Consider the following 13,377-nt stretch of genomic DNA (forward strand, 5'->3'; position numbering starts at 1 on the left):
AAGAATAATAAATTTAAAAACAACAGTTTAATCCCTTTTAAATAACAAGTCTCTCACCCTTTTCCTGGCTCCAAAACAAGAATATTCAGTTAATAGTTTTGGTCTTTGGTAAGGTTTATTAACTACAATGAAATAGAAATTTTTTCAGCATGTATAGCAGAGATGGGTTTTCAGCAGGTTCTGACCGGTTCTGGAGAACTGGTAGTGGAAATTTTGAATAGTTTTGAATACCACCTCTGACTGGCCCAGCCCTGATCTATTCTCTGCCTCCTGAGTCCCAGCTGATCGGGAGGAAATGGGGATTTTGCAGTAACCTTCCCCTGGATTGGGGAGGGAATGGAGATTTTACAGTATCCTTCCCCTGCCACACCCACAAAGCCATGCCCACAAAGCATGTCACGCCCACAAAGCCACACCCACAGAACCAGTAGTAAAAAAATTTGAAACTCACCACTGATGTATAGTGTATACAATCCTTCAGGACCGGCTAATTTTGGGATCAAACAGTGCATACCTCTACATTGGCCCTCCAATCCAGCGCACCTGCGAGGATCTGAGCAGATATGATTACGATTTCATTCAGTCAGAGCTGGCAGCTGCCAAAGGCTTCAGTGTAGACAAACTTGGTAAGCATTTTCTTAATGTGATCATTCTTCTGTTGCGGTTTGCAGTTTTAAACATGTAACAAGATGCTCTTCTTTCATTGTAAACTTGTTTGAAAATCTGTTCAGTGAGCAAGGATTGAAGGGATTCCATGTCTTAATAACAATCAGAGAGACTAACAGACCCATCCCGCTATTCCAAGCAGCACTTTGCAAAGTATGGAAATGGGACATGAACTTGAAGTTGACGGGCACCATCCAAAAACTTAAAGTAATAGTGTGCTTAGGTCATTGTCTCATCAATAAAGGTGTTCTGTCCCCCGCATCTCAGTCCGGGAGACACGTGAACTGACTCAATTAGCCAGCAATTTAGTCCTCGGCAGCTATCAGCTCTGGCAGCAGACCAGTGAACATTTGCCAAGGTTTTCTTTATCTTCCCTGATGCTGGCGTCACAGAAGCTCGTTACCGGAGCAACCAGGAAGTCAGGAACAGACAGCAATCCAGGCCAAATGCTCAGTCAAATAGTTCAGCTCAAGTTTTCTCCAGTCAGTTTGTTTTGTCTATCACGAAGTAGTAGAGCAGCCCCTCCTGCTTTTATACCCTGTGGGGTGTGGCTCCGTGACTCAGCACTCTCTAGGCCTTCCCCACCCCTTCTTTTGTTGTTCCCGCCTCTCTTGTCTATGAAACCTGGGATCTAACCAGGACTGATTGTCCACAGCTGGTTCTGGAAGCGTTGCCTGGGCGGGGGGAGATACAGGAGACAGAGGCCTTGTCACCTCCTTCACCTGGCCTGCCTCTGGCTCCTGGAGATGAGCCAGAGAGGCTGGCCCTGCAGAGGGGAGCCCTGACGGCCCCTTCCCCTCACTCTCTGAGTCACTTTCTGGCAGGGGGCCAGGCCTGGGGGTGGGTGGGCTAGAGCCACAACAAAAGGGATGTTTCTGCAATATGATAGTCAATGTAAGCTAGCAAAAGATGTAATCCTACATACGTTCCAATAAGTTATTAATTTTCCCCAAAAATAAATAAATGCAGGCAACTTTATTTGTTTAGTCTTGACCCTGGGCTGCTTTTCTGAAAGGTGCTGCAAACAGGAAGGATGGCAAGCCAGACCCCAGTGTCCTTGCTGCATTCCATGATTATATTAAGTTGATGCCATTGGTTGCTGAAGCAAATCAGATGAGTATAGAGTTGAAGAAGGTATGGCTTGAATGGATGCTTCTCTCTTTATTATAAACTCGATTTTTGGGTGTTGCAACCCAGCATTTATTAAAGGTATTTCATGATATAAGGCCAGGGTGTCAAACTTGCAGCCCTGCGAGCCAGATGCATCATGCGCTGGCCACATCTGCCCCCCGGTTTAGCTAAAGGGGGGGAAAAATGACGATACATCTCACGACGACAATGTGATGCCGCGAGTTTGGCATCCCTGATGTAAGGGGGAAATGGGTTAGAGCTAGTCTATAAATGAAATAGACATGCTAGTTAACTTAAAATTGACTGACTATAAATAAGTTTTATTATTGTGGCAGCATTTCTGAGAAACTAAGTCACCACAAGATGGAAATCTTGTGCGTGGATTAGTCTCATGTCTCATGTGGAACTGTGGCACAATCTATTCTTGGCAGAGTTGTACGTGCTTAGGAAGAACATGAGAACATGAGTAGCTTGAAGGTACTTCTTGATTCAGTTATGTAATCTATTTTTGTATTGTCATTCAGTAAATAAGAACAATAATGTTTCTTTCACAGAATAGGGTATTGTTGTGACTACGTATGCTCTGAAGTAAATAATATTGCAGAATAATTTTATTTATTTTATTTATTTTTGTCACACAGTATATATAAGCATAAGCATGAAATAATTATACAATATATAAGCATATATATGAGTATGAGTATGTAATAACTATATAATTGGATATAACAAAGGAAAACAATAGGACAGGAACGGTAGCACGTTTTTGCTCTTATGCACGCCCCTTACAAACCTCTTAGGAATGCGGTGAGGTCAATGGTAGATAGTTTTTGGTTGAAGCTTTTGGGATTTTGGGAAGAGACCACAGAATCAGGTAGTGTATTCCAAGCATTAACAACTCTGTTACTGAAGTTATATTTTCTGCAATCAAGATTGGAGCGGTTAACATTAAGCTTAAATCTATTGTGTGCTCATAGATTGTTGCAATTGAAGCTGAAGTAGTCTTTGAGAGGAAGGACATTGTAATACATGATTCTATGAGTTAAACTCAGGTCATGTCGAAGGCGGCGTAGTTCTAAATTTTCTAAACCCAGGATTTCAAGTCTGGTGGCATAAGGTATTTTGTTGTATTTGGAGGAGTGGAGTACTCTTCTTGTAAAATATTTCTGGACATGTTCAGTTGTACTGATGTCAGAAATGTGGTATGGGTTCCAAGCAATTGAGCTGTATTCAAGAATTGGTCTAGCAAATGTTTTATATGCTCTGGTTAGTAGTGTAGTGTTTTTGGAGAAGAAGCTACGCAAGATTAGGTTTACAACTTTTAAAGCCTTTTTTGCGATGTAGTTACAGTGGGCTTTGGCACTTAGATCATTTGATATGAAAACTCCAAGATCTTTAACAGGGTGGGGGTCATCAGTAAAGTAATGTCCATCAAGCTTGTACTTAGTGTTTAGGTTCTTTTTTCCAATATGTAAGACTGAACATTTGCTGGTTGAAATTTGGAGTTGCCAAGTTTTAGACCATTCAGATAAGAAGTCCAGGTCTTTTTGGAGGATAGCTGTATTGTTGGTGGTGTTAAATAGTTTGACATCAACAGCAAAGAGAACACAATTACTTGTAATATGGTCACAGAGATCATTAATGTATAATATGAAGAGTGTTGGTCCAAGAACGCTGCCTTGGGGAACGCCACTTTTAACAGGAACAGGGTTTAATAGAGCATTGCCAATTTTGACCACTCGTTGTCTGTTTGATAGAAAAGCTGTTATCCAATTGTGGAGGGGTCCTGAGATGCCCTAGGATTTTAGTTTTAGGAGAAGTTTATCATGTACTATTGAGTTGAAGGCTTTACAGAAGTCTATGTAGATTGCATCTATTGCTTTTCCCTGATCAAGATTTGTAGTCCATATGTTTTTGCAGTGAAGAAGTTGTAAATTACATTAAAGGAACCTAACACTGGAAACCTCTTGAAAAGGAAGGAAATACATAGAAATACATAGACAAACAAATATACAAAAATCTCCATGAGTTTGCTTTTGGTAGCTTTCCACATTTATGCCAAAGTGCTACTCAACAAAAATATTGTATTGAGCTTTTCTTTAACAGGATCTAAAGTTAGAACTGAAAGTGAAAAATCTAGCATCTTCGGACTCCAGAGGTTATGACCTACAAAAAGAAATCATAATTAAAGTAGTACACAAAGTTACTAACCAGGTATGAACCTATTTCTGCATTAATAGAAGATTGCATTATTGCAAGAGTGCATCCCATCTAAAAGCATTCATGGTACTGTGATTGGTCTCATTTTGAGTGAGGTTGACCCTGATGCTGAAGCTCCAAATTAGCTGTTCAAATGTAAAGACATATTTATTTATTAAGAGCCCTCCTTGGCTGCCAAGACGCTGGTGAGTCACAACCTCCAGCTCTAGTCAATCCGTGGATTTGCCTGTTACAAAGAGACACACCAGCTCTTGCTGCCTTTTATATCCTGTGGGGTGTGGCTCCATGACCCAGCACTTCTTAGGCCTGCCCCTCCCCTGCTTCTGTTGTTCTCTTCTCTCCTGCCTACGAAACCTGGGATTGAGCCAAGTCTGATTGCTGTCAGCTGGGTCTGCAGGCGTGGCCTGGGGGGGGGGGAGAGTCAGGGGAAGGAGGTCTCGTTATCTCTTTCGCTTGGCCTGCTTCTGGCTCCTGGAGCTGATCCAGGAAGGCCGGTGCTTCCGAGGTAAGTCCTGATGGCCCTTCCCCCTCACTGTCCAAGTCACTTTCTGGCAGCAGGCCCGGCTCCAAGGCACTTTCGGGCATGGGGCCAGGTTCGGGGGCGGGAGCCACATCCTACTTCTCCTAGTCCAGATAGAACTGAACTGTGATGGTCATCCTTCTTTTTCAGAAAATAAAATGCCAAATACCTCTAGGGACTGTTCACTTGGAAGGCAGATTATTTACTTGTTAATCCTTGCTTATGTTTATTAACAAAAGCAAAAACTAACAATCATACGCTATATGTTCAGCCTCTCTTCTCTCAATTATGCTGGAAGTGAAGACACATATTTATAACAATTTCCAAGACTTTAGATCCAAATAGAGATTTCTGTCTATGCTGCCTCTATCTTTTTGAACAATACATGCGGTTTTCATAGTATAAAAAGTTAAGACAGAATAGGATTGGTTTTTGTAGGTATGGATTTGGTCAAAACCCAAGTTCATCAACAGAAAATTTTTAATGGAAGAGCTTTACCAGCAGTTTTTAAATGGAGAAGATGTACACGTTGACCAAGAGAGTGATCCATTTTGGGATCCTGTGGAGGCCATTCATCTGGGATCTGCTCATATCTGGCTCCAGTCTCTTGCTTATTGCATGAAGCTTGAGGAACAAATAGAACTTCTGAATTCTGAAGGAGTGGAGGAAGCAATCCTATTGATCAACATTATCCCATGTGCGCAAAATGGGAGGTAAGCATTTATGTAGCCTAACTGCAGAATAAAAATTGACCCAGGAAATGCTCTTCTCTGACTCATAGAACATGATAAGCATGAGATAATGCAGATCAGGGGTCTCCAACCTTGACAACTTTAAGCCTGGCGGACTTCAACTCCCAGAATTCCCCAGCCAGCAAAGCTGGCTGGGGAATTCTGGGAGTTGAAGTCCGCCAGGCTTAAAGTTGCCAAGGTTGGAGACCCCTGATGCAGATAATTTTCCTGAATAGTGAGAATAACTCAGGATTCAGAGTTAACAAGTCCTAATTTGGAAAGAATGACAAATGGCTATTTGAAAAGTGATGGTCTTCCATGCAGCCATTTTAAGGAGGGGGGTTGGTTGGAACAGGTTCATAGCCATCGTCACATCCCGACAGGATGCATGTCACTACTCTCTTACATGCTTTGCACTACTCTTAACGGTTTTTCTCTCCTTCCACTCCACAGACCTTTGACAGATGATGATATGATTATTGATCCTTTGGAATTGCTAGGCAAAAGAATTGATTTCCAGATACACATTTTTCAATGCCTTGGAGTTAAATGGATTAAAGAAGTTGCCCAAAGGGGAATTCAAATTGGGTATTCTTTTTTTTTTTCCATTTGTTATTTGCATTTAAAAATGAACATATTTTGAGCCTTGCATTTTTATTGTCTTATTGAAGGTATCTGCCTGTTTAGTGCTCAATTTCATTTTTTTCCCCTTTTAAACGAAGGTTACTTTGATTCTTTTTCGCTTTGTTTCTGGGCTTCTTTCAGAGGGAAAGTGGTGCGAAAATAAATAGTAGTAAAATAACTGACTTTTCATTGAACTGTTGCTTCTTTTGCATATTTAGATATAAAGTTTATGATCTCCCACACATATTATACACAAAACCTGCTTGGAAAAACGCAAATCCTAAAATAGAAGAATTGGTTCAATTTTCATCCATGAAGGTTTCCCAAGATTTTTTGAATTATCTACAGAGAAATGCTTTAATTGTTGACTTGTGGGGACTTCAAGGTATTCTTTTAATTTCAGCGTTATTAAATTACATTTGCATCTTGATAAGCTTCATGGCTATAAACACAGACACACTGTATAAACCAGTCTTTTATTGTTTTTTTTTTGAAACAACATTAAAAAATCATTTACTCTTAGTCTTCCTAGCCCAGGGTCTCCAACCTTGGCCACTTTAAGCCCTTAAGCTTTGCTTTGCTGGCTGGGGAATTCTGGGAGTTGAAGTCCTCCAGGCTTAAAGTGGCCAAGGTTGGAGACCCCTGATCTAGAGTTATTGACCACCTTTCACGAGGCAGCATAAAAGACTGTCCTAATGTTCTCCTTTTCAAATGCTCAGAACAATCTTCTGCTTAGAAGATTGAACTTTGAAAAGAAAAAGAGGTTCATCTTTCCTAAAATTTCCAGTCCTCATACAGTCATATGCAATCTTTGTAAATTTTAATACAAAACAACTGATTTTCCTTACATCATAATGCAAAGATATTGTCTCCAATTATCATGCAATAAGTTCATATTTAATGGAAAGAAACCTTATTTGGGAATCATGTATTTTAAACTAATTAAATATTAAACTAAGCATAAACAATACAATAATTGACAGGAAGAAAATAATAATATAATATTTTATTCCCATGTCTGTGGCTTCTAAGCATTGCAGATCATTTTGCATTATAAGGAGCTGGAACAATACAATATATACTATACCAGTTCAAGTTCAATTTTCAGTGTAGAAAGCTGTACTGTTGACTTTTGGACCAAATGCATAATTCTTTTTACTGTTGGTTGGTTCATCTTGCCTGGTCATTATTAGACTACCACAGACTACAAAATTCTGACTATTCTGTTGGAAATTGTTTACTTATTTATTCAATTTTATTGCTGTCCATCTCCCTAATCCAATGACTCTGGATGACATCACTTGGATGTCATTCGTCCAGCATGCTTAGCCTTCCTAGATGACACTGAGTCCTCTATCATGCTTCCTTGTTTCCCTAGGATACTGAGCATGAGCAATATCATAATGGTGGTTGTTGGCTAAGAGTGGGATGCCTGCAGGCACTTGAAGTAGCAGAATATGCCATCAGGTGAGAGGGGAAGAAGGACCACTCGAGGTAGCTGAGGCTAATCTATTTAGAAGCATGATGTAAAGAATCTTTAAAATAGAAATCTGAAGCCTAAGGGCATATCAGTCCAACACTTCAAGGTTACTCAGGATTACTGATAGAAAAATAAGTGATACTGACATAAATTGATCCTGTTGTCAGATAGAAAACAATGCATGCTTCTTAAGTAACAGTATTTTCCTGGTCCTGCAGAAGGATGTGCAGAACTGTGTTCGATTGAGGAAGGCATGGCTGTCATTACTGAAGGCTCATATATTATCGATAATCCAAAAGCAGGGATTTTAACACGAGGTGATCTGGTGAGTGTGTGAGCAGCAGTTAAAAGTAGTTTGTTCTTCGTTTCCATATGGCTCAAATAATGAATGCTTTTATGCACTTGGCCTGCTTTTGAATAGAGAAGGAGTATGAAAGAGAGGCAGGAGGGAGTCCAGGGGAAGGGGGAAGAGGATTCTAGAGGGTTGTCGGGAAAAGGCCACAATTGGAAAAGGTTAAGCGAATAGAGAAAGAAGTAGAAAGTTATACCGGAGTGGGACAGTGGTACTGGCAAGATAACATGTTATATGTGTGATAAGGCTGGAAATGTTGCCTGGAATTGGATCATTCGGACAGAAGGACCCTACTTTCTTGACTCACTGTTCAGAATCTTCAAAGGTTGGAGGAGATAGTTGTGGCAAGAGTTAATGAGAGATTTACAGAAGAGTGTAGTTTGATGCCATTGCACTCTCACTTCATTTGGGATATCCTCAGGACAGACATTCAAACTTGCACAAATGTTTATGGGGAGAAAGCACTATTGTAGGAATAATATCACAGCTCCCTTGCAACATAATAGAAACAGATTTCCCAAAGTGCCATAAGTTGGCAACTGATCTGTCCCAGAGCTTTGGAAGAGCAACCAATATCAAACTGTTGGTAGGATTACTATAGATCAGGGGTATCAAACTCAATTTCATTGAGGGCCGTATCAGGGTTGTGTTTGACTTTGGGGGGCCGGGGTGCATGTGACCAGCTCAATGTCACTTCTGGCGGGGGCGCCTGTGGTGGCCTGAGTACTCTGCCAGCGAAAACAGGCTCTCAAGCTTCGTTTTTGGCTGTCACAGCCTCCTGCAAGCCTCTGCCAGTGAAAACAGAGCTCAGGAGGGCCACATGCGGGAGCTCGGGAGCCCATTTTTGCTGGCAGAAGCATCATGGGCTGGTCCTTCGCTGTTTCCAAGGTGCCCCTGCGGGCCAGATCTAAGTACCCCATGGGCCAGATCTGGCCTCTAGGTTTTGAGTTTGACACAACTACTATAGATGATAAAGGGATCAGGGCGGAAGGAAAAAATCCCATCACGAGTTACATCACGAGTTCTGCCATAAATCCCAAAGAAACTAGCAGAAAGGAAAAAGTAGGGAACCAGAAAAAGGTTACCTCTACTGTTAGGAAAATAGAAATATGAGAATGATTGATAAAGGAGAAACTCTATCTTGAGGCCTGAACTTTCCAGATGGTTTCTGGAAATTTTCATGCACTTACTCTTGCTATTAATTAATTACATTTACATTTATTTATTACATTTATTGCTGCTTATCATCGCATAGGATAACTCTGGGTGGCATACAGTCAAGCTCCTAATTTGGCATACTTTAAACAGATTTGTCAAACAGTTCTCAATTGTGGAATTGTTTTTCAGAAGTGAACAACCTAAGACTGTATGGTGGGATTTTAGTCTTTAGTCCATGCAGTATTCCTATTTGGATTAGCTTCCCCTTTGAACTGCTGTTTTGAGAGCGAGTCTCATTATTATAATAAGGAAAAATGATTTTAGTGATACTGTATCTCATTAGACCAGCCTTTTAAGCTATTACCATACAGCAGCAATAGGCTGGAAGTTCTGAAGAGCCTTTTGGAGGTAACCTATGTGGTTGCTGTGAATTGGCATTGACTTAATGGCAATTAAGTCTTGATCTCTGTGGTGTGTATATCTGTAGTCATCAGTGTAATTGTTTCTTGCTGATGGGACAGCTGTTTTTTTTTTGTTCTTGAGGAAGCGATTCCCAAATGAATAAAGGCTTCTCCAGCAACATACTCATCAGTAACCAAACTTCAAAGGGAGATTTTATGTATTTTATGATTTATAAATTATCAGCACATTTTATTTCTCCCCAGTGCCCCTGTCCTCCTGGTTCAGTATATTATTTATTTGTGACTTCATTTCAAACATTCTGCACTGAGCTCTGGACCTTGCTTTTAAACTGGCAATAGCCATTTTAATTCAATGAAAAAGCTTGCATTATTAATAGCAATTTCCATCTGAATAATTGCATATAAACATCCTAAATCATAAACAATATATTTTATTTAGGATACAGAAAGCCATATTGCTGAACTTTACCACAAGGTGTTAAAACTAGAAGAAGAGACTGAATTACTTAGAGATATTAATAGAGCTCTGACAGAGGAAAACATACATCTGAAGGCTAAACTGAAAGAATACGAGGCAGAAACCCATTTCAGTAAGTATAAAAAAATTAAAATGTAATTCTTTACTTTTCTTTATGTTTATTTTGAAATTGATAAGCCAGCTGTTACCACAGGCTGATAGTGCTCCAGATGTTGATGAAGTACAATGTTATACATTCCTTACACCCATCTGGAATTGGTGAGAATGGCAACTTTTAAAATATTTATTAACGTGAGATTTATTTTATTTATTTATTTATTTATTTGTTCGTACTTTTATACCGCCCTATCTCCCTAGGGACTCAGGGCGGTTTACAGCCAGATAAAAACATAAATATATACAGAATAAAACATTGATTTAAAAAACTTATTCAATAGGCCAAATGTTTAAAATAGAAATATAAACAATAAAACCCCATTTAAAACCAAATATAAAATTTAAAAATTTAAAAATCCTAGTCCAGTCCTGCGCAAATAAATAGATGTGTCTTAAGCTCGCGGCGGAAGGTTCGAAGGTCAGGAAGTTGGCGAAGTCCTGGGGGAAGCTCGTTCCAGAGGGTGGGAGCCCCCACAGAAAAGGCCCTTCCCCTGGGTGTCGCCAGTCGGCACTGCCTGGCCGACGGCACCCTGAGGAGTCCCTCTCTATGAGAGCGCACGGGTCGGTGAGAGGCAATCGGTGGCAGCAGACGGTCCCGTAAGTAGCCCGGCCCTATGCCATGGAGCACTTTGAAGATAATTACCAAAACCTTGAAGCGCACCCGGAAGGCCACAGGCAGCCAGTGCAGTCTGCGCAGGAGAGGTGTTACGTGGGAGCCACGAGGGGCTCCCTCTATCACCCGCGCAGCCGCATTCTGAACTACCTGGAGTCTCCGGGTGCTCCTCAAGGGGAGCCCCATGCAGAGAGCATTGCAGTAATCCAGACGAGATGTCACGAGAGCGTGAGTGGCCGTGCATAGGGCATCCCAGTCTAGAAAGGGGCGCAACTGGCGGACCAGGCGGACCTGGTAAAAAGCTCTCCTGGAGACAGCCGTCAAATGGTCTTCAAAAGACAGCTGTCCATCCAGGAGAACGCCCAAGTTGCGCACCCTCTCCATCGGGGCCAATGACTCGCCCCCAACAGTCAGCCGCGGCTGCAGCTGGCTGTACCGGGATGCCGGCATCCACAGCCACTCCGTCTTGGAGGGATTGAGCTTGAGCCTGTTTCTCCCCATCCAGACCCGTACGGCTTCCAGGCACCGGGACAGCACTTCGATGGCTTCGTTGGGGTGGTCCGGTGTGGAAAAGTACAGCTGAGTGTCGTCAGCGTACAGCTGGTACCTCACACCGAAACCACTGATGATCTCACCCAGCGGCTTCATATAGATGTTGAACAAGAGGGGCGAGAGAATCGACCCCTGAGGCACCCCACAAGTGAGGCGCCTCGGAGCCTATCTCCGCCCCCCGTCAACACCGTCTGCGACCGATCGGAGAGATAGGAGGAGAACCACCGGTAAACGGTGCCTCCCACCCCCAATCCCTCCAACCGGTGCAGCAGGATACCATGGTCGATGGTATCGAACGCCGCTGAGAGGTCTAATAGGACCAAGGCAGAGGAATAACCCCTATCCCTGGCCCTCCAGAGATCATCCACCAACGCGACCAAAGCCGTCTCAGTGCCGTATCCGGGCCAAAAGCCGGACTGGAACGGGTCTAGATAGACGGTTTCCTCCAGGTACTGGGGTAGTTGACGTGCCACCACTCTCTCTACAACCTTCGCCGCGAAGCGAAGGTTGGAGACCGGACGATAATTACCTAAAACAGCTGGGTCCAGGGAAGGCTTCTTGAGGAGAGGCCTCACCACCGCCTCTTTCAAGGCGGCCAGAAAGACCCCCTCCAACAAAGAAGCATTTGTAATCCCCTGGAGCCAGCCTCGTGTCACCTCCTGCGTGGCCAGCACCAACCAGGAGGGACACGGGTCCAGTAAACATGTGGTGGCGTTCAACCTACCCAGCAACCTGTCCATGTCCTCGGGAGCCACAGGATCAAACTCATCCCAAACAGTCTCAACAAGACAGCTCTCCGACATCCCACCCAGATCTACCCAATTTTGGTCCAGACCGTCCCGAAGCTGAACGATTTTATCGTATAGATAACCACTAAACTCCTCGGCACGTCCCTGCAACGGGTCATCCCGCTCCCCCTGTTGAAGGAGAGAGCGGGTCACCCGAAACAGGGCGGCCGGGCGGTTATCTGCCGACGCAATGAGGGAGGAGACGTAGCAGATGGAACACTCCAACTGGTTTCAAGTGAAATACTCATTTTTGACTTTGTAGTGGGATGGTATTCTGAAGATCATTTATTTATTTATGACATCTGTTTTCCAATCATCATTCAAGAGCAAAAGCAGTGTACATAAATACTCTTCTTGTATTTTCCCCGACCACAACCCTGTGATGAAAGTTGGATTTACTGGCCTCAAGTCACCCAATGAGATTCTGTGGCCAAGAATGGATTTAAATCTAGGTTTTACCAGTGCCAAATTCATACAAGTGTCTGAATTTTGATCACATGGCCATGGGAATGTAGCAGTAGTTGTAAGTGTGAAAAACGGTCACAAGTCACTTTTTTCGTGGTGCTATAATTTTGAAGTCACTAAAAGAAGAGTTTTAAGTCGAGGACTACCTGTATTTTGTTTTAACAAATGTATCCCAAATTTCCTGGTATTAGGAATGATTGCAAATAGAGCTCCAAACAAGCAACACACTTTAACATTTTATGGTGGGGCCCTTTCTGTACAATGCATTCCTATTCTGAACCCATTGATACTGATTTTTAAATCTTCTTCTCATAGGCAAGATCTTAAAATCTCCTTCAAAACTGCAAGTTAATAAGATAATTTCAGCAGCATCAAGAGATAGCCGCACAGCGTGCAGTTCTCGGGTCAGCTGTGATGCTGAATTTGCTAAAGCTCTCAAATCCTTCTACCAGAAAATGAATGTGATCAGAGGACAGTTCTTAAAACTACAGCACTACAGAGCCCCGGTACACATTACAATTCTCTTGGGAAGACATGGATTACGTTCTCCTCAGTTCTAAACTGTTTCTGTTGTTTTCTGGGTATCATTTCCATGACGTTTGAGTAGTTTGTCTTCAGGTTTTCACCTCTAGTACTTTTTCCACAGCCTTGATAGCCCCCAATCACCACCAAACTGGGCCAATTTTAGATTAGAGCAGTGCTTCTCAATTATTTTCTGTCATGCCCCCCTAGGAAGAAGAAAACATTTTTCGCGCCCCCCGTGCGACTGTAAATAGCATCATTATTAAAAAAAACGAGGTCAAACGCGCCCTTTACGGAGCCTCGCACCCCCCCTGGGGGGCGCGCCCCACTATTTGAGAAGCACTGGATTAGAGTCAAAATGGGTACCTTAACTTGCTGCCAGGGAGGCTTCAACATTGAACTCTAAACTTAGTCTTATCCCCTCCTGCTGTAAATATATCCAGATGCTATTCTAATTTAGGATACTTTAGGATACTTATTATAATTTAGGATACTAGAA

General features: G+C 42.4%; 1 protein-coding gene across 1 annotated transcript in view; it reads left to right on the forward strand.

The window, feature by feature from the left end:
* Positions 1 to 13,377, forward strand: part of LOC131189142 (kinesin-like protein KIF28P) — a 45,642-nt gene that overhangs the window by 30,735 nt on the left and 1,530 nt on the right. The window contains exons 13-21 of the mRNA XM_058165040.1: positions 482 to 626; positions 1,682 to 1,800; positions 3,904 to 4,011; positions 4,976 to 5,250; positions 5,722 to 5,856; positions 6,111 to 6,277; positions 7,591 to 7,697; positions 9,744 to 9,894; positions 12,672 to 12,862. Coding sequence (XP_058021023.1) covers positions 482 to 626; positions 1,682 to 1,800; positions 3,904 to 4,011; positions 4,976 to 5,250; positions 5,722 to 5,856; positions 6,111 to 6,277; positions 7,591 to 7,697; positions 9,744 to 9,894; positions 12,672 to 12,862 — 1,398 coding nt within the window. The remainder of the gene's footprint in view (positions 1 to 481; positions 627 to 1,681; positions 1,801 to 3,903; positions 4,012 to 4,975; positions 5,251 to 5,721; positions 5,857 to 6,110; positions 6,278 to 7,590; positions 7,698 to 9,743; positions 9,895 to 12,671; positions 12,863 to 13,377) is intronic.

This window comes from Ahaetulla prasina, chromosome 1, assembly GCF_028640845.1.
Source record: "Ahaetulla prasina isolate Xishuangbanna chromosome 1, ASM2864084v1, whole genome shotgun sequence".
NCBI classification, from domain to species: domain Eukaryota; kingdom Metazoa; phylum Chordata; class Lepidosauria; order Squamata; family Colubridae; genus Ahaetulla; species Ahaetulla prasina.